Source organism: Sinocyclocheilus grahami, unplaced genomic scaffold (assembly GCF_001515645.1).
Source record: "Sinocyclocheilus grahami isolate Dianchi unplaced genomic scaffold, SAMN03320097.WGS_v1.1 scaffold493.1, whole genome shotgun sequence".
NCBI classification, from domain to species: Eukaryota; Metazoa; Chordata; class Actinopteri; order Cypriniformes; family Cyprinidae; genus Sinocyclocheilus; species Sinocyclocheilus grahami.
In genome coordinates this window covers 745,482-766,044 of record NW_015505672.1, presented here as the reverse complement: position 1 = coordinate 766,044, position 20,563 = coordinate 745,482, and the positions used below count along the sequence as shown (strand labels likewise).

The 20,563-nt window shown below is 39.2% G+C and overlaps 1 protein-coding gene across 1 annotated transcript in view; it reads right to left on the bottom strand.

Moving 5' to 3' along the window:
• The window catches only part of LOC107554191 (guanine nucleotide-binding protein G(s) subunit alpha-like), a 38,340-nt gene extending 21,890 nt beyond the window's left edge, over nt 1-16,450 (bottom strand). The window contains exons 1-4 of the mRNA XM_016236626.1: nt 16,116-16,450; nt 4,521-4,593; nt 322-376; nt 108-227 (exon numbers count right to left, since the gene is read on the bottom strand). Of these exons, the coding sequence (XP_016092112.1) occupies nt 108-227; nt 322-376; nt 4,521-4,593; nt 16,116-16,371 (504 nt within the window). The 5' untranslated portion in view covers nt 16,372-16,450. The remainder of the gene's footprint in view (nt 1-107; nt 228-321; nt 377-4,520; nt 4,594-16,115) is intronic.
• Nucleotides 16,451-20,563: the final 4,113 nt, after the last annotated feature.

Genomic DNA, 20,563 nt, shown 5'->3' with positions numbered 1-20,563 from the left:
ATGTCAAGCTAAAAAGAACACTGCGGAACGTAATAATGAGATTGTACACAGACTCTCACGGAAACAGAAATGGGGGTGATGGGGTGACAGAATAACTTTCTACTCACCGATGTGAATTCAAAGTCCTTCTGATTGGCTAAATTGAGGATGTAATCAATTCGAAACTTATTTGCGGGACAGGCTAACCGGACTGGAGGTACCAACACGGACATTGCCGTCACTATAGTCTGTAGAGGTAAAAAGACAATCAGAGATTCAGTGCGTTCACATTTTTACATGTTTGATTACTACTTCAACAACTCAAGAAGCTTCAACACTTACCTCTATAGCTTCTTTTATATTATTCTTGATGTCTTGAATTTTCTGTTTTTTCTCTCTGTAAAACAATAACGCTTGGCTACTTCAGATCGCTTCATTTTCAGGCAACATTAATGAAATAATTGTAATGTAAATCGTATGAATTAAACAACTTCCTGCTACTTAGGGGCGACAGTAAACTAAAATTTTATATCACAATGTGAAGTGAGTATGTCATGGTAATGCATTACTACAACAACAACAATTATTTTTGCTAGAAATTCAACAAAAAGCTTTTATGTTATTTCATATGGTTATCTATAATAATTAAATAACTGTTTTGAAGTTCATGTTTGCATAATCCTGAGGTGAATACAAATGAAAAGTGTATCATCGCAATTAATTACTTGGTCTATTTTCTTCGTCTCATATTACATAGGACTGGAGTTAGAAACAAAAGACTTGTAAACTATATTATAAAACTGACAGTTCAATCTCTGAATTCTGATCAAATGAGCTGCATTTGCTTCAAATTGTTGCAAAATAGCCAAAATACAAACATGTGACCATACATAAACTGAATACGATATAAGATGCTTAAACTAGATAAAGTAGTCCTGCCCACTGTGCAAATATATTATCTACCTCAGCATTAAGGTCTAACATTACGCAGCACATACCACCAGGCGCTAGCATTACTAATTCCTTTTTTCTTAACTTTTCCTGCTAATCATCAAATTGGAACTTGTTTTCCAGATGCTGCAATCACAATCTTTCTATTGACTAATTCATGCAACAATTATCTGCCTTGGTCTTATTTTAGCATCCAAATTTTAACCGATGTCGACGTACTGATGGTCCATATTTCTGTAACCTCTGTAGTATTTCTGGACACCCTAACTACACTGATCGAGGACTAGATTATAGTATTGTAAATTAATCACAAAACTGGTTTCAGACCAGCTGCGAAGCTTTTCATGATGGTAAATAGTGGTTAAACGGATCCGTATGTTGATCCGTATGGACCAAGCCCCACGGTTCGGCACGCATGTGATCCGCGGATTATAGGGATGTAACGATTCACTCAACTCACGTTTCGATTCGATTCACGATTTTTTTTATTTTTACAAAATGAGATTTAACACAAATTATAAATTAAATGTGTCATTTTATTATTGCTTGCACAAAATACTGCACGTTTCTTTGTGAAATTTAAATATAACACTATAATAATATAGCAAATTATTGCTCTTTTGTTGGTTTTGATTGCTTCTATTGTCCTCATTTGTTAGTCGCTTTGGATAAAAGCGTTTGCTAAATAACAAAATTTAAATATAATGTAAATGTAAATAACAAAACTAAATAGAAATTTTAAAACAAGCCCCAAATCAAATAAATAACACAAATTAAATCTCTTCATATAAACAAAATAAGTCTTTGTCTGTGCTCTTTAGATTTAAAATTAGAGGCAACCAAATTACATTACAAATTACATTGTATAATTTCGAAATTTGAAGCAAAAACAGAATGGTTTGACTTCAGTTTTGTGAAATTATGCATAAAAAAATATCTGCATGAAACAGAAACAGCAGAGGAGCTGAATGAGACGCAGATTCACTCTCTGCCAGCAGGTGGCGCTTAAAGCGTTTCCGCTGTAAACAAAGCAGCGCTGCACTTTGAACTTGAACTTTAATATGCATTATACAGAGGCAAGAGGAAAAGAAAAAATACCATCTAAACTTTTCTAAAGACAGTAAGTTCCCCTCAGACATACATTCATATAAACTCCTGCCCCTAATTGAATCGCGATTTGTTTAGCATCTCAACCGATTTGAATCGTCACATATTTAAATCGATTTTCAACCGGCTCGCGGTTAATCGTTACATTCCTAGCAGATTAATTGCAAAATGTAACCATAATAGATAACATAATAGAGTATAAGTTTATCATTTGTTCGTATTTACACAAGCAAGCGAATTTTAAACAATTCCAGAGAGAAAAGGCGAAAGGGAACTCGATTAGTTACTCGCGCGCTGTTCTGTTCTCTACGCGCACACACATGAAGCACACACACGCGTTTCAGATGGCGTGCAAACACCCAACTGAATCCTCTTCGGAATCCTCTGAACAGACTAGACATGTGCCGGTATTCGGTAATGCGATACATCACAATAATGAATATGCACGGTATTGTTATCGTGGGCACTTCAAAATACCGAGAATAATTAGCTATTACAAATTATACAGAATTTTGAATGCACTGTAGGAATACTTTTCCCATCAACTGGTCACAATGCACAACACCACTGTATGCTGCGTGAAAGACGTGTGCGCGCACTGATGTAAATAAGCATGGATGAGAAGCGTATAGCGGAACACGCGAGAGAAAGCGCACTTTCACTTTCTGACAGCAGATGGCGCTAAACTGCAGAAAATGCAGCCGTAACCCTATAAATAAAGCAGCTGCGCTACTTTCTAAAACATATTTAAATTATTTAAATAGCCATTCAGATTTTTGTATTTCGCTATTGTGTACATGACAGCGCCAAATACTTAAATATTTAGACTTAATAGGCTATTTATTTTCAAACTTTTTTAGATTTTAATCTGGACTACAACATGCTCTAGACATTGTTTGAAAGTTTTTTGGAATCTTTATTGTTCGGTCACACTTTACATTAGGGCTTCATTAGTTAACATTAGTTAATTCAGTTAACAAACTGCCAATGAAAAATTCTTCTAACATTCATTAATCTTAGGTAATTCCAATATTTAATAACACGTTGTTGTTAAAATCAAAAGTTGCAACTGTATTATTTAATGAGCTAACATGAACTAAGAGTTGCATTTTTTTTTTTAAAGATTAGCTTCTGTAGCAAATGTAGCTTTTGCTCATTGTGAATGTTAATGCACTAACTAAGGTTAACTAATGAGGTCTTATTGTAAAGTGATACCTATTGGTCTTTATAGTTCTTTTGCACTTTAATCTGTGTAATTTTTTTTTTTTTTCAGTATAACATTTTTTTTTTTTTAAATGTTCAGTTATTTTGTTATAAGAAAAAAGGTATTAAACCTGTTATACTGTATTGTGACAACACTTTTTTAAAACTAAATTTCAATACCGTGATAATATCGTATACCGTGATAAAAGCATAAGCAATTAATCGCAACATGAACATTTGATACCGGCATATCCCTAGAACAGACACGTACACATACAATTATGACAAAATGCCCATCTCGACAATAATTCAGGTAAACGCAGTCAGTTATGTCTCAAGTGAATGAAAACAGCGAAGAAAGAAATCGGATGTGATGTGTATCATTATATCGGATCCGTGCATCAGGTCTTAAAGGGACAGCGGCTTATAAATACTGCTGCTGTCATTAATCAAACAACAAAACAGCGGTGATAAAAATCGATATTTAATTTATACAGTGAACACTATGCAGTGTTATTTTCCATAATTATTACATTTCTGTATTTGAATACTACCATCCTTATTTCATTTGTAACATATTCTGTTGTATTTATCAGTGCTTGTAATTTGTGTATTTGTTCTTATTTTTACTGGCTGTCCTCTTGTCTCTTTAATCATGTTTAAACTTTCTTAGTTAATCTAGTAGTATTTACTGTGGTATCAAAGAAGTACTTCGCTTTAAGTAATAAGTGGAAAACAAGTTAAATTGAAATATTTTTCTTTTCTTGCTGATCCGAAAAATGTTCCGATCCGTGGGTCAAAAACCGTAATGTGAACCGAACCGTGAGATTTGTAATCCGTTGAACCACTAATGGTAAATACTGCTTACTGAATAAACTTATTGGAAGTCAGCTTTTTATTATAATGGGACTTTCAGTGTGCAATATCATGCTACATTAATAAAAAGTCCTGTCACAATATAAAATAAAGCACTGCATTCTACTCACAATAAATATATATACACTAACGATATAAATATAATACTCTGAAATGTCCCACTACGTCAAGAGGACAACACAATGACATAAAGCTCGCCTTTACCGCAATGATATCAACATCCTCCCAAACCCAACTTCACTGAAAAACATTACAGCAAACCGATGTTGCCAACAAAATGTCATGATGAATGAAAACAGGGTTTGTTTATACTCTATATCATACTTGGCTGTAGGCTATATAGAATAAAAATCTAGTTTGCGTTTGACTTACAAAAAGTACACAGATGTGAAAGCCATACTTACTCAGCATTGAAGCCATTGACATGTAATATGCGCATCTGTTTGACTATGGTGCTTTTCCCCGATTCTCCAGCCCCTGAGAGACAAGCACAAGATAGATATAAATCACAAGAGATGTGGGAGGAGGAGGGAGGTCAGATATCACCCGATTCAATGGGAATAATTAATTTAATTCCACAGTAGCATTTATTTTTAATGGTAAACAAAACACATACCTCTAGCAGAAATGTCATGCTAAAAATCTAAAGCTAAAAAGAACTGTGTATGGTTATTATATTGTCATTGCAAACGTGCAACAGCTGCAAAAAAGTCATGTCACCAACACATAGAACTTGTGATATGGAATAGCATAATTTCGTCCTTTACTACACAAATAAAATGTTGCCATTTAAGATTTTCAAAATTATGAATACTCAACAGTTGCTTCCATATTCCGTACCTCACATCATTTCATTAAGATTCTGATAATTCATTAAACTATGAACAATATCACTCCAATATCGCCAATCAATCCTCTTGTAAGTAAACCTCAACTAAAAAGGAACTGGTTAGCTAAGCCATGCATCAAATCAAATAGTGAAATGCAAAACAAAACGTTAAGGAGCTATCCAGAAACACCATCTAACGTCTCTAAGAGCCAGTTGTCAAACATTGACAAAGCTGAATTATTCTACAATTTCTGGTCTACAGCGCACAGTTGTCCGAGTTTCCAAATGCTAAATATGAGAAGAGAGTTAACTTATCCCCTGCAGATGTGAAACACAAACTACAGAAGCACCAAAACACCTCAGATTTAGGCTCTCAGTTCAGATGCATGATGGGAACCTCTTTATCACAACACATATTCTGTTACCAGGCTCCAATTGTGTCAAATAGGCCTGTTTGCATACAGGATTTCCACTTTTATGCTCCAATTACACTGGTACACATCCCTAAATCATATATCATTACGACACTCTTGAATCATGGGTATCTAGAAATATCCCTTACCAGACATTATGATTTAGAGCGCGTCGCTATGTTGAATACATGGGATTTTGATTTAGAATAGGGTACTTTTAGGCCGTGTGTATTTCTGAACAAATAGGCTGTTAGAGAACTGAGTTTTATCAGAATTAGTCCAGTCTCTTGAACGGAGACTAAATCAAATCAAACAGAGTTTAAAATTACTTCATGTTGTGCTGCGCAAGATCCATGAAACTGAAAAGTTTGCAGATTTGATCAGGTTTACGGTAGTAAGGTGGTAGATAACTTTTTTTTTTTTTTTTAAATGGCCAATAACACCAATGCCGATATCCAGAGAGCAGGGCGACTGACATAATGCTGATATAGAAATACTACATATTTACTCAAATCACAAAAAAAACAAAAAAACAATATACACAGAAAAACAGAAAATGCCCATCATTCATTGACTATCGGAAGATTTTGGAACTGACAATAAGCAAAATGACCATTTCTGTTAATCGGCTTAGCTAATACATCAGTCTATTGCTAATCTAAACTATGAATATTTAAAGCATGACTTTTTTTTTTACTTATCTAATCAGTTTCTGTTTCAAATGTAAAGCGCAAAAATATGTATGTGTATGCCCAGAATGCTAAACCATAAAAATAGTACTATGCAAATAACGCTTATGAGGTCTTGACTACACACATTTAAAAAGAACGAAACCTAAACCAAAAATGATGCACTAATCTAATCTCCCAAACAACTTAGTTCAACTTAGTTATTTTATTTCCATTTATATGTACTGGTAATAAGCACATGCTCATTTAGCAGGATGCAGAAACCACCCTAAACTCATGAGCTCCATCCTAAAGAAACACCTAATGTGTTTAAGGGTCAGCACATGCAGGTGTAAGTGTATGCTTATGAGTGTAGGATCTCCAGGAGACAGTCGTGAATGATTTATAAAATCATGGGAGTCCAAATATTTACATGATGCAAAACCTATTCACCATGAATCAGAAGGGAATGAATGGAGTTGGATGAAGCATCACAGGCCTCCACAAGCTGAGCCCTAAGGTGTCCACTACTACTGCACAGGAATCCCAATCGAGACGCGTGTACCTACATCATGTACTCGGACAAATGAATCAAATCCACACAAAACGCTACGTGTGACAGGCGTCCAGCAGGAACGTATCTGCAGCAGTGACAGAAGCTCAGCTTTCAGACCAACCTACCTAACAGTAGCAGTCGATGAGTTGCTCTGTAGATCTGTTTGTCTTTCTGGAGCTGTTTCTCGATCTTTTTGTTAGCTTCTCGCTGGGCCTTCTCCTCATTTCGCTGGTCCTCAGTCTTGCTGTTGCCCAAACAACCCATTTTCCCAAAAACCCAGGAAAAGTTTCGGGGTGGGGTAGTTTGGAGGTGTATCTACCGTATGAATAAATGATCCAAATGACTTGATTGGCCTCCGATCAGAACACTTTGATGGAAAACCGGGACATTTATACTACTATGCACATAACTTCCCCGGATTTCGTTGATAAGGGCAGGGGAGCACAGGGAAATATGAAAGCTGTGAGGGACTAGTATTGGCGAGAATAGGTGGTGGTGGTGAAAACACTAGGCCGGCCGAGTCCCGTCGAGCGCTTGCTGCTATAAAATAGGAGATTTCTGTGTGTGGATGTGCATCCAGCGAAGCCTTCGACGTTACATGAATGATTTCGGCTTTCCCACGACGGCGATTTAGCACATTTCCCGTCGCGAATCCATGGTCGGTTTCCCGAAATAACGACCGACTCCTGTTAAAATCATGAATAGCTCCACAAAACGCGGTTCTTTTCGGTTTCTTGCTGTCGAGTCCGTTGGCCGATGCAACGACACGGGCAGAACGAGACCGAAAGGGTGGCTACAAATTAAAAAAATAAATATTTCCACCAAAATGACGGCATGTGGATCATTCCGCCCTGCGCCGTGGCCGACATGAACCTTTTAACTCCGTCACGAAACGACGTTGTCTGCGATAAAAATACGGTGGTGCTGCTGAAAAACTCCCCTCAGATTGACGCTATTTTCCCTCCTGTTCTGCTTACGGTGACTGATCGCTTTTTTTTCTCGGCTTGCCCGAATCAAACGAGGCCCTTCGCCGTCTTCTCCGTTACTGTAATTTGGATTTCTCCTCACATCCGTAGGCTTGCTTTGACGCGAGCGGCGGTTCTTACGGTTCTTTCTACCGCAGATGCAAATGCGACCGATTCCGTCGATATTTTACCGGTTATCGCTGTCAGGCTACGCTTTGTATCCTTCTTGAATTCGGGTGGTAGATCATGTGCATTTGGATACGTGAAGATACATCCGATACCACAGCGATGGATTCCCTACGGACGGAGCGCGTTGAATCCCCAATTGTGGCGAATGAATCCTTTTCGAGGGTGTATTTTTAGCGATTATTTCCTTTTCTCCGCGAATTGTACATTGAGAGAGACAGCGTTGAAGAGATGGGTGGGGCAAACAGCTCTCATTGAACCCTGCTAATCACATGACAGCCCGAAAACGTCAGCAAGCGGCGATTCTGCGGAGCGAGGCGGCCTCTTTGAAGACATGATTCATACGTGATAAAGTTCGCGATTCCACGCGATCCATCATTGACTATTGACCATTATCGCTGGTTAAATGTAGGGCAGTGCGATATAACCTTATGTTTAGTGTGTAAGTCTCTGAACCACAGCTTCAACCTGAAAACACGCTCGTTTTAAATAGAACTGGGGACAGAGAACTGCTTCCGTTAACATATACCAGAGACGAGTAATAATTAAATTATTTTAATCAGTTAATTGTTTTTGAACGTACATTTTGCATCCGAGGCACAAGGAGCATAGTACTAAAATACTCTGACCACTGTGGTTTGAATCCCGAACGGATGGCTCTTTTGAGTCGGTTCTTTGTAATGAATCACCAACATGCAGCGCGACTAGCGCAGTCCGATTCCTGAACGAATGACTCGAATGAGTCGGTTCTTTAGTGAATTAAGACATTTATGAATCACATAGCACTTACTTGAACGTGTTCTAAGACACCTTTTTTTTATTGTAATCAGTGTTATTTTATATATAGAGAAAAAAAATATGTGTTTTATAAATGTTTGTATGGTATTTTTGAAAAAAGAAGTTTGCAGTCTGAAAAGTCCTCAAAAATATATTTAAGCACATCTTATGTAAGAATAGCAATGAATTTACTTCTGATTTGTTATATCTGTTGTGTATCTGAAATGTTATGTAAATACGAAATTCTCATGTGGCACAGTGAATGCAATACGAGTTACAATTCTTCTTTACAAGTATTTAAATATAACTAACATTTAATTAGTAAATATTTAAAAATTGAATTTAAGTGTTCGTCATCTGTTGATGTATACTTAATACTGAGTAAAGTTCGCGATTCCACGCGATCCATCATTGACTATTGACCATTATCGCTGGTTAAATGTAGGGCAGTGCGATATAACCTTATGTTTAGTGTGTAAGTCTCTGAACCACAGCTTCAACCTGAAAACACGCTCGTTTTAAATAGAACTGGGGACAGAGAACTGCTTCCGTTAACATATACCAGAGACGAGTAATAATTAAATTATTTTAATCAGTTAATTGTTTTTGAACGTACATTTTGCATCCGAGGCACAAGGAGCATAGTACTAAAATACTCTGACCACTGTGGTTTGAATCCCGAACGGATGGCTCTTTTGAGTCGGTTCTTTGTAATGAATCACCAACATGCAGCGCGACTAGCGCAGTCCGATTCCTGAACGAATGACTCGAATGAGTCGGTTCTTTAGTGAATTAAGACATTTATGAATCACATAGCACTTACTTGAACGTGTTCTAAGACACCTTTTTTTTATTGTAATCAGTGTTATTTTATATATAGAGAAAAAAAATGTGTTTTATAAATGTTTGTATGGTATTTTTGAAAAAATAAGTTTGCAGTCTGAAAAGTCCTCAAAAATATATTTAAGCACATCTTATGTAAGAATAGCAATGAATTTACTTCTGATTTGTTATATCTGTTGTGTATCTGAAATGTTATGTAAATACGAAATTCTCATGTGGCACAGTGAATGCAATACGAGTTACAATTCTTCTTTACAAGTATTTAAATATAACTAACATTTAATTAGTAAATATTTAAAAATGACAACGAATGTTTGAATTTAAGTGTTCGTCATCTGTTGATGTATACTTAATACTGAGGTTCTCCTATAGTCTAACTGGATGTTAATTAAAACTACCCCTACCCTCAACTTTATGTAACAATTATTGTATTAATAATCTGACATATTTGTGAGAGAGCACTTCATTATTGTGTACATAAACATAATTGCAAATAGGAGAACAAGTTACCTTTTAATATATTAAAAGCAACAACATACAACCGCAGCAACCAAAAGTAAAACACATACGTTACAAAGCCATGTCACAGAATGATTCACCAGCCAAAAAAGTGGTTAAAAGTGCTTCTTATTATTACAATAATGAAAGGCTTCCTACAACAATGTTTATATTCTATTATGTCCTTCTGCGAGTATTTTTAGGTAAGTTAGGTAAGTACTATACATTCTGATCTGCCTGCTGAGAATCTCCACAGACATCCAATGTCATACCCTTTGTGATGTGCCAGAATAAATCAGAAACACTAAATAACAATCCATGCCACCAGCATATATCTTCTAATCTGGCAATTAATGACTACATTCATTAGACTAAACAGGATGCCAAAGACTTCTTGGAGGTTTCAAATGCTATCTGAATGTCTATCTGAATTAAGGTGATGATACAGGAGGCAACTTTTTTGAGTAATGTTGCTTGGGCACTTTCCAAATCTCAACAAATCTCTATCTGGATACTTTAGATCAGTCATGGGCCCTGTGTCTCACCTGGTTGCCCATTGACGGCCACATTGCACTGCAACATTGCTCAAAAAGTTGCCCCGTGTATCATCAGCCTTAAAGTAAAACTAAATAAAATGGTCAGGTTTTCTACTAAATTATTTTAGCATATACTCAAAATATTACTTGTTCAGTGCAAACATACGAATACCGCACATTACATTCGTCAGACATGCTAGAAAGAAAAATTTTACTGACATGCATTTGGCAATAAACTTTACTTGTACTTTATAATCTGTTTTTTAATACATCCCATGCATCGGTTGGTGTGAATAGTCTAGAAGTACAGAGCTGTTTTTTATTATTCTTTTCCTTCAGCTAAAAAGAAAAGTCATTTCACTGATATTATTTCATTCAAGCAATAGTAACAGTCTAAAGCCAAAACATAAATAACGTGTCATTGATTTTTCTCATATATTTATTTGTATTGCTCCAAACAAAGGCTTAAAATAGTGACATGCTGATAGTCAGCGAGTAAACCAAAGAATCCAGAAACATAGTTGTAGTATAAGAGATCAAACAAAAGTCAATGTGATGTCAACACATGAGAGATAAACTATTGTATGACAGTGACCGAATAGGAAACTGAAGCTATTTTTTGACACCCTGTGGTCTATTTTTGATCCCATAATCTTTGTTTGGCATTCAGGGGCAGAGACTAGACAGACTCATTTGGAAACGAGGTGAAGTATGCTTTTACAGTGAGGGTGTGTTAAAAATGTAAGCCTGAACTAACACAAAGTTAACAAGTCACCATACTCAAAGTTCTTCAGTGGTCACATTCATATACAATAAATTCCATTCTGAGACCAAACCAAAGTTATCACCTTTAAATGTAAGGATGCATGGATAATGTATGGAAGCTGAGATGACTTTTGGGTTTGAGTACACTACACTATGATCTATCACCAGAAGGTGGCAGCATTTCTCTAATAATGAACTCCAGCAGACTTGGTTTTATTTTTTTTTGTGGAACTATAGGCCATTTGTGTCTGGAACTCTGTATGCAACAGTTCTAAGTGAGGATAATCAGAATTCTCAGGACAGAATATACACAGTCTCGTATTCTGTGCTGAAGCAGAAGTTTGAGAGAGCGCAAAACATCCATTACATATGACACATTCTCTTAATAATAATAGTAATTCAATCTCACAGTTGTTGTTATAACCTTTTAAGAAATGCCCATCCAAACAAACCGATGTAGCAGTTGTGGAAAACATCATTTGTTGTCCTTACAAAGTCTTTTCCTTTGCTTTTTATATTGTTGGACTGTTTCCTTGTTTTCCATTTTCCATAATAATTATTATCATCCATAACAGTGTTCTTTTACTACAGATTAAGGAATCATAGATCGATATATCAGCCAATATTTCTGTGGCCAAAATGCTCTGACATATTGAGTATGGCAACACAACTTTAAACAAGCAGCTTTGTTAATGGATAATAAAAAAACGTTTTCATTTCAGAGACTTTTGAGAAGATATTGTGTAAAATAAAGTTTCTCTAAATGTTTAGCTTATTCATTTAATATTTAACTATTTTTTTTATCCATTTAAAGAGAATATGAGTAGTGTCTGTAGGGCGTTTCCCATAAGTCTCTGTGATATTCTTGTCCTTACTATAGAGGAGTTAGATCCCTCCTTTAACATTCTATGGGATTTTTTTTTTCACCGGCAATAAGAGGTATAGCACAATGATGTTTAATACAGTTCAATCTTTAACTCAGGACCCATTTGTGTTATGTCACTTTACATAAGACAGCCCCTTTCAACGAAAGAAGTAATTCGGGGAATTAGTAGCCTTCTCCTTGTCTAATGTTATATAACTGCATGCCTTCCTCAAAATTTTAACCCAAACAAAAAATCTGTTGTTACCAGTGACAATCAACATGATAAAGTTTCGGCATGCATTATAGACCAATTGGCTTAACTTAGTTGCGTGTAACCAGAGGTCAACATCCACTGATTCTATTAAAACTGAATGCAGTATGTGTTGAATGTCTTTTGTCATGCCCTGCATTAAGTTGCATGATCAACAGTGGACTCCTTATGAGTCCATTCATCTGATTTCATGCAATATTTCATCCTTCATGAAAGAATGTGATTCTGTTTAAGTGAGCAATAACAGTTGCAATCACTTAAAATAAGACATTACACTTGTGGGCTTGCAGCTGTGAGCAGTGAGATCCAGCCTCAACAAGAGCAGCAGAAGTCAAAAGCGGCCACATCAAAAGAGACAAACATTTTCATTGATGTTGATTCTGCATTAAAATGGCAAATTGTTATTAAAGCCCAAAAGCTAAAAGAAGGACACACTTCATAACCAGACTTCCTTTTAAGACGAAAACACACAAACACTACCGATCTAAGCCCCATAAAACACACAGAGATCGTTTTCCTACATTCTAAGGTTGCAACAATCCGCTTTATATGTGCGTGTCATCTGTTTTTGAACCGAGCACCCTCATGACTAGAGTATTTTGGTCACAGAGCTTAATAGTTTCTTCGTTTGTGTCGTCGGCTGCCCTCCTTTACTTGTGTGACTTGTTAATAAAAAGAAGAACAGCTCTCATAAAGGTAGCGGCATATGAGGCCTTGTGTAACACTACTTTATCAAACCACAACTGCTCTAACGCTGTTTACACCTCCACGAAAGGCCAAATGGGGAAGTCCAAAAATTCAACAAGTTTGAGAGAAAAAGAAAATAAGGCACTGGTTCTAGAAACTTCTTGGGATCCGTAGCCCCTTTTAATCGGGAATCTACATGTATTCCATACTGATGGGCATAGATACATTACATCTCATCTTGTTTTACAGAAAATATTCAGCAGCACTTGGTTTTTTTTATCCAAAGAGGAAGTTGAGCCACGCGACTAGTGCAGAAGTAGGTTAAAGGTGATTAAAATAATAAAACATATGCCACAAGAATTGCACTGCAGCTTTAGAAAATAAAATGGTCTTCATAAAATAGTTTCAGTTCACTTTTGTAAAATTTTAGACTGGAATCAGCAGAATGTCTAGATTTATGTTCTGCAAAAATGTCTGAATTATAATTTCATTCTTTGCTAGACAAAAAACAAGTAGGGCAGGTTTTCCAGCTACAGATTAGATCTTGACCAGATGTTTTCATTGTTATGACAATCCATGACCATCACAGAAACCAGGTTTAATCTGAGTTAAAGAGCTCGGTCCGTATGAAACTCAAAATTATTTTTTAATCGGGAATCTACATGTATTCCATACTGATGGGCATAGATACATTACATCTCATCTTGTTTTACAGAAAATATTCAGCAGCACTTGGTTTTTTTTATCCAAAGAGGAAGTTGAGCCACGCGACTAGTGCAGAAGTAGGTTAAAGGTGATTAAAATAATAAAACATATGCCACAAGAATTGCACTGCAGCTTTAGAAAATAAAATGGTCTTCATAAAATAGTTTCAGTTCACTTTTGTAAAATTTTAGACTGGAATCAGCAGAATGTCTAGATTTATGTTCTGCAAAAATGTCTGAATTATAATTTCATTCTTTGCTAGACAAAAAACAAGTAGGGCAGGTTTTCCAGCTACAGATTAGATCTTGACCAGATGTTTTCATTGTTATGGCAATCCATGACCATCACAGAAACCAGGTTTAATCTGAGTTAAAGAGCTCGGTCCGTATGAAACTCAAAATTATTTAAAATGCTCTTTTTGCACAATAGACATTTTAGGGGGCATATTCAGAATAGGCATCACTCAATGTGTTTTCAGTGACCGACCGAAAACCAGGATGTTCCACCAAAATACCACAAACACAACCTTTTTTTTTTTTTTTTTACAATGTCTACACTTTTTTGTCACAACATTTATGTGGATTTTTTTTTGCAGTAAACATTAAATGAACAAAATGTATACATTTTCAAATGAAAAAAAAACTATGAATGAGAGCATGGGTAAGGCAAATTTTTCACACAGTTTGATGCTATTTTTACAGACAGACGCCACATTCAACTCCTCTTCTAATGCATGGATGCAACTTCTAAAATCCATGTAGGCATACTATCTACATTTACATTTATTCATTTAGCAGACGCTTTTATCCAAAACGACTTACAACTGAGGAATACAACAAGCAATTCATCATAAAGAGGCAAATAAACACAGGAAACGCTCGTAATACACAGTTTCAGACATCGTTTAGATTAGTACATGTACTTATAATCAGGGGGGACTAAGGAAAGACAAAGCAAAGGGGACACTAGGATGCATTTTCCAATAAAAAAAAAATCTGGATATTTTCTTCATCCCTTCACAAAAACCTGAGCACAGAAGCAGCGGGACAAGGAGTAACTATTCATAAAGCACTAACTCCAGCCACGGGAATTCCATATTGCATTCTTCCATAGGACCTCAAAAACACATTACAACTAAAGAATCAATGTAAGTGCTTGAATAAAAAAATCAAAGCTGCACATTTCGGTTTTTAAAGCCATTGTTTCCAGTGTTAAGTGTATTACTGTAAATGCATTTTATGTTATTATAATTCAGCATATATATATACACTGTCCATAAATTCTTGCATTTAACCCAAAATGGTCTTTTTAGTCATAATGACCTGTAAAATGTGGAATTTGTATTAGGTGTAAATGAAGAACGGAGTAAAAAAGGGTAATTTTATAATCAATGAAATTAAGTAAAGTTAAAGTACTCCTTTTCAATAGTACTTGAGTAGATTAATACTAAAGTACGGTAATGAAGTTTTTACCATTTTTTTTATATGGAACGTTTATATATATATATATTCAAAAGAGACTACACTGTCATAGGATTTTATTTGTTATACGCTCGAGAAGGTCAAGACCTCTTAAGTGGTGCAGGCCAAACGTGCCATTTTAAACAACTCTAATGCATTTAAAAGTTGTTTATGCTAATTAGATTTTAGACTCATTAAAGCCACGCCATTATGACTTCTAATGCTTAAAAAACGAGCACAGTACTTAGGTGGAAACGATGGTTACCATGGCAACGTGTTTTAAGGGGCCAGTCGCAAACTTTCCATCGGATGCATCGGCTTGTGGCTGCTCTCTTTTACCTTGACAGCAGATAAAGTAGTCACACCATCCTAGAAACTCGGCTCTTACCCAACAACAGCAGCCTGTGCGTTTGCTTGTACTCTCTCTTCTCCGCTTTCAGGCCCTTGTCAATGTTTCGACTCCGTTTGTTCTCCGCTTTGACCCGCGCCCTCTCATCCACCCGCCGCCGCTCTCTGAGCTGCGGGTCACAGCTGTCCGAATGGCCGGACTCGACATCGGTCCCGGGACTCGCACCGGTCCGTCCGCCGGTGTATGTGATCGCCGATTGTGGTAACCTAGATCTGAAGCTGTGACACATCCCCATGGCCAGAGCTGGGATCGATTCTTGAGATGTTTAACATTCGAATGGAAAAGTCTTGTAGTATAAGAACACCATGATGATGGTGGTGGTGGTTATCCAGGTCAGGTGGAGAGTAGGCTCGCTATCCCTTACAGCCTTATCGCTCAGGCTCTCCAGATGACTTCTAATGCTTAAAAAACGAGCACAGTACTTAGGTGGAAACGATGGTTACCATGGCAACGTGTTTTAAGGGGCCAGTCGCAAACTTTCCATCGGATGCATCGGCTTGTGGCTGCTCTCTTTTACCTTGACAGCAGATAAAGTAGTCACACCATCCTAGAAACTCGGCTCTTACCCAACAACAGCAGCCTGTGCGTTTGCTTGTACTCTCTCTTCTCCGCTTTCAGGCCCTTGTCAATGTTTCGACTCCGTTTGTTCTCCGCTTTGACCCGCGCCCTCTCATCCACCCGCCGCCGCTCTCTGAGCTGCGGGTCACAGCTGTCCGAATGGCCGGACTCGACATCGGTCCCGGGACTCGCACCGGTCCGTCCGCCGGTGTATGTGATCGCCGATTGTGGTAACCTAGATCTGAAGCTGTGACACATCCCCATGGCCAGAGCTGGGATCGATTCTTGAGATGTTTAACATTCGAATGGAAAAGTCTTGTAGTATAAGAACACCATGATGATGGTGGTGGTGGTGGTTATCCAGGTCAGGTGGAGAGAAGGCTCGCTATCCCTTACAGCCTTATCGCTCAGGCTCTCCAGAGGTGTCAGTTAGCCTCATCGGGTTTTCCCTCCGTTTTTGTGATATTCAGGAGTGGACAAGAGTGAACTTTGACCTGACACGCATAGCGCACTTTTCACTGTTTGTTATCCTTGCTCTACTGTTTCTGGACGCCGCTCCAAGTCCCTCCTCGTCCCTCCTCGTCCGCCGGAGCTCACGCCGCTCTGCCCCGCTCGCTCTCGCGGACTGACCGGAGATCAGCTCTGCGCCGTAACTTTTGCACGCGTTAAATTTTCACGAGCAGCAGGGGGAGGTCACTCACTCCGTGACGTTGTTCAAATATTTGTGGCTTCACAAATGATCTTAAGGGAGATGAAAAACAATTAAATTTAATTAATCTTGTCATAATTGTGATTACATTCCATATATACAGAGACGAATATTTCTATTAATAAATAAATGCACTTATAGAAAACACACTTACTGAGTGAAATTTAGTGTTTATTTCCATCATTCCCTCTGGCGGTAATTTTATCTTGGTTGTTCTTCATAGTGTTGTATAATGTTGTTGTTCATTGAATAAAAAAAAGGTCACTCAGTGACGTCTTCTGGAAAAAGTAGCACAATTTTAGTTTTGTAAACCAAGTATTCCTTTTATCTAATTATAGTTGTATTATATGATGTAAATTGTTAAGATTTATTTTATTCTGTTTTATGTTCAAATCTATTTTATTTTATATTGTTTTACAGTGTAAATGTTTTATTATTGTAGACTTTGTCTATTTTTGTTTATTTATTTTTTGTACCTAAAGCTCACACAACTGTTTTAGGATTGAGTCTGTTATTAGCCATTCCAGCTTTTAGGGGGTACAAGGTGCACAAAATATAACATTTGCTATAATAAGTAGGTGGCGTTATTGTACATCAACATACAAGTTCATGACAGACTTGACAGCTGCACATTATTTGTAGATATATTGCATTGTACCAGTAGCATCATGCTCATTCAGTGCACATGCTCACTCAGATTTCTATAGCTTTTATAGATTGTTACATAGGTTTGTTTTACTTTTTAAACCCTTATATATATATATATATATATATATATATATATCATGTATAGGGTACCATGTGTATGACAGGGTAGAAAGTTAAAATTTTCTTAACATTTTCTAGTGTCATGATATGAATCAAAAAGGTTTTAAAGATGTTGCATATTAAATAAATTAAAAGTGAAGATGACTCTCTTGCCCTTTATATTCTTTTGCTTTCTCTCATCCCCCCTCTTGTTGCTCTTTCTGTTTAATTTCCCCTAATAAAATGACCTGAAATCATGAAAGCCTTCATTGTAACTACAGATCTGACACAGTTTGTACAAAAAGTGCAGCACGTTGCTAAATATACGAGCACTCTCCTGTTTCTTGGAAGGTTGAATAACCCACACAATAGCATGCCTTCTGTTCTTAATCTGTGCTGCAGCATGCCTCATGCATTGACATTATCAACAAGAGTGCCGCCACTTCGGGTCTTTTGAATAACGTCTCGGTTACGTATGTAACCCTCATTCCCTGAAGGAGGGAACGGAGACGTCATGTCGGTGACCGACGAATTGGGATCTCACTTCGAGAGACCTATCTACTTCGAGTGTAAACTAAATGAACCAATGGTCATTGGAATGCGATAATTGCATCAAGCTGCCGCTGATCACAGCATGAGCATAAAAAGGCAACCAATGCAATGCATACCAGGTTTTTGCTGAGGAGCCGAGCCGGTGACCCGGCCGCTCAGCGGAGGTACAGCAGCCGAGGCGACGGGACGTGACATTTCCATTCCCTCCTTCAGGGAACGAGGGTTACATATGTAACCGAGATGTTCCCTTTCAGTCAGTCACTCTCGATGTCACCTCGGTGACCGACGAATTGGGATCCCTACCAAAGCGCCATGGATGCTGTCCCTTCCAGTGTCCTGTGCGAGCCGCCTGCGCCCCTTTTTGGTGTAGGCCGGGGATCGCAACAAGAAGACCAGTCACCATTGTCGTAGCACTACCCACTCAATGAGATTGGATAACACTGGGAAAACGTACCCGTTCCACTTGGAACAGGAACGTTGCGGAAGCCCCAGCCTTCCCGAAGGAGGTTTCGGAAGCACTTACGCATTTGACATCCGTTTAGGTGCATATGGAAGATTAGAGGTGATTGTAACCATCATGGAAATGGCAGAAGTCTGCCGGTGAAACACGGGCTCTGAGGCTATACCGTGGACTTTACACATATGGGATCCGCTTAGGTCTCTACATATGGAACCCAGCCCTCTACCGGTTCTCACGGATTCATTGAGTGAGGGCCTGGCGCCGGGGATTCCGCCACGTCTGGCTGCCGAGGGGATGGAGGAGCTCAACAGGGTCTACAGTATGGACTCTCTGGAGTGGTTTTAGCAAGCCGACACTAAACCGGGGCCTCTCAGTGCCTCTACCCATTTGAGGCGAGAACACAGGAGGATACCGGCTCCACACGAAGGCTATAGAATCTAGCTAACGCGTTGGGGGTCGCCCAGCCCGCAGCTCTACCAATATCTGTCAGCGAGGTGCCACGAGCCAGCGCCCAGGAGGATGCAACACTTCTAGTAGAGTGAGCTCGCAACCTGAGCAGGCAGGGCATACCCTGTGCCTGATAAGCCAGGGTGATGGCATCCACAATCCAGTGGGCCATCCTGTGCTTAGAGACGGCACTCCCCTTCTGCCACCGTAACAGACAAAGAGCTGGTCTGAGGTCCTGAAGCTTTGTGTCCAGTCTACATAGCATCTCGAAGCTCGGACAGGACAAAGCAAAGCTAAGGCTGGGTCTGCCTCCTCTGTCCCCTACCCTCTTGATGGAGGTGAGTGCAAGCAGGAGCAGAGTTTTCATAGATAGAAACTTCAGCTCAACTGACTGCAAAGGCTCAAATGGGCCCTGCTGTAGTGTTTTGCACCAGAGACAGGTCCCAAGAGGGTATGGAGGGGGGCCAGGGAGGATTTAACCTTTTCGCCCCCCTAAGGAACCTGATGACCAGGTCATGCTTCCCTACCAACCTCCCCTCCAAGGGGTCATGGTGAGCAGCAATCGCAGTGACATAGACTTTAAGGGTGGAGGGAGACAGCCTTCACTCCAACCCCTGCTGCAGAAAGGAAAGAACGACCCTGATCGGGCATGTCCGGGGGTCTTCTCGGCGAGAAGAACACCACTCGACGAACAGGTTCCACTTCAAGGCATAAGCGTGTCTCATAGACGGTGCTCGTGCCGAAGTGATGGTGTCAACTACCCGCTGGGGTAGGTCACCTAGAACCACCGTGTCTCATCCAGGGACCAGACATGAAGTTTCCAGAGGTCTGGACGTGGGTGCCACAGGGTGCCCCGTTCCTGAGTCAGTAGATCCTTCCTCAGAGGAATCTGTCAGGGAGGGGCTATCGCGAGGAACATTAGTTCGGGGAACCAGGTACGAGTGGGCCAATACGGCGCCACAAGCAGGACCTGCTCTTCGTCCTTCCTGACCTTGCACAGCGTCTGTGTGAGAAGGTTCACTGGGGGAAACGCATACTTGCGCAGGCCCCGCGGCCAGCTGTGTGTCGGTGCGTCCGTGCCGAGTGTTCCCTCGGTCAAGGAGTAGAACAACGGGCAGTGAGAGGTTTCTGGAGAGGCAAACAGTTCTACCTGAGCGGCTCCGAAACGTCTCCAAATCAGCTGGACCGTCTGGGGATGGAGTCTCCATTCTCCCGGGCGCGTAGCTCGTGACAGATCGTCGGCTGTACAGTTGAGCAGACCCGGAATATGAATGGCACGAAGTGACCTCAGAACCTTCTGACTTCCGCGGGCAAGTTGCGACATGCGACGGGAGCGTAGACCACCTTGTCAGTTGATGTACGCAACGGTCGCCATATTGTCTGTTCAGACCAGCACGTTCTTGCCTCGTAAGCACCCTTTGAGACGGTTCAAGGCAAGGCGCACCGCTAACAACTCTAGGCAATTGAAATGCCAGTGCAGTTGGGGGCCCGTCCACTCCCCCGAAACTGTGTGCCCGTTGTACCCGGTGAGTGCCGTGCTG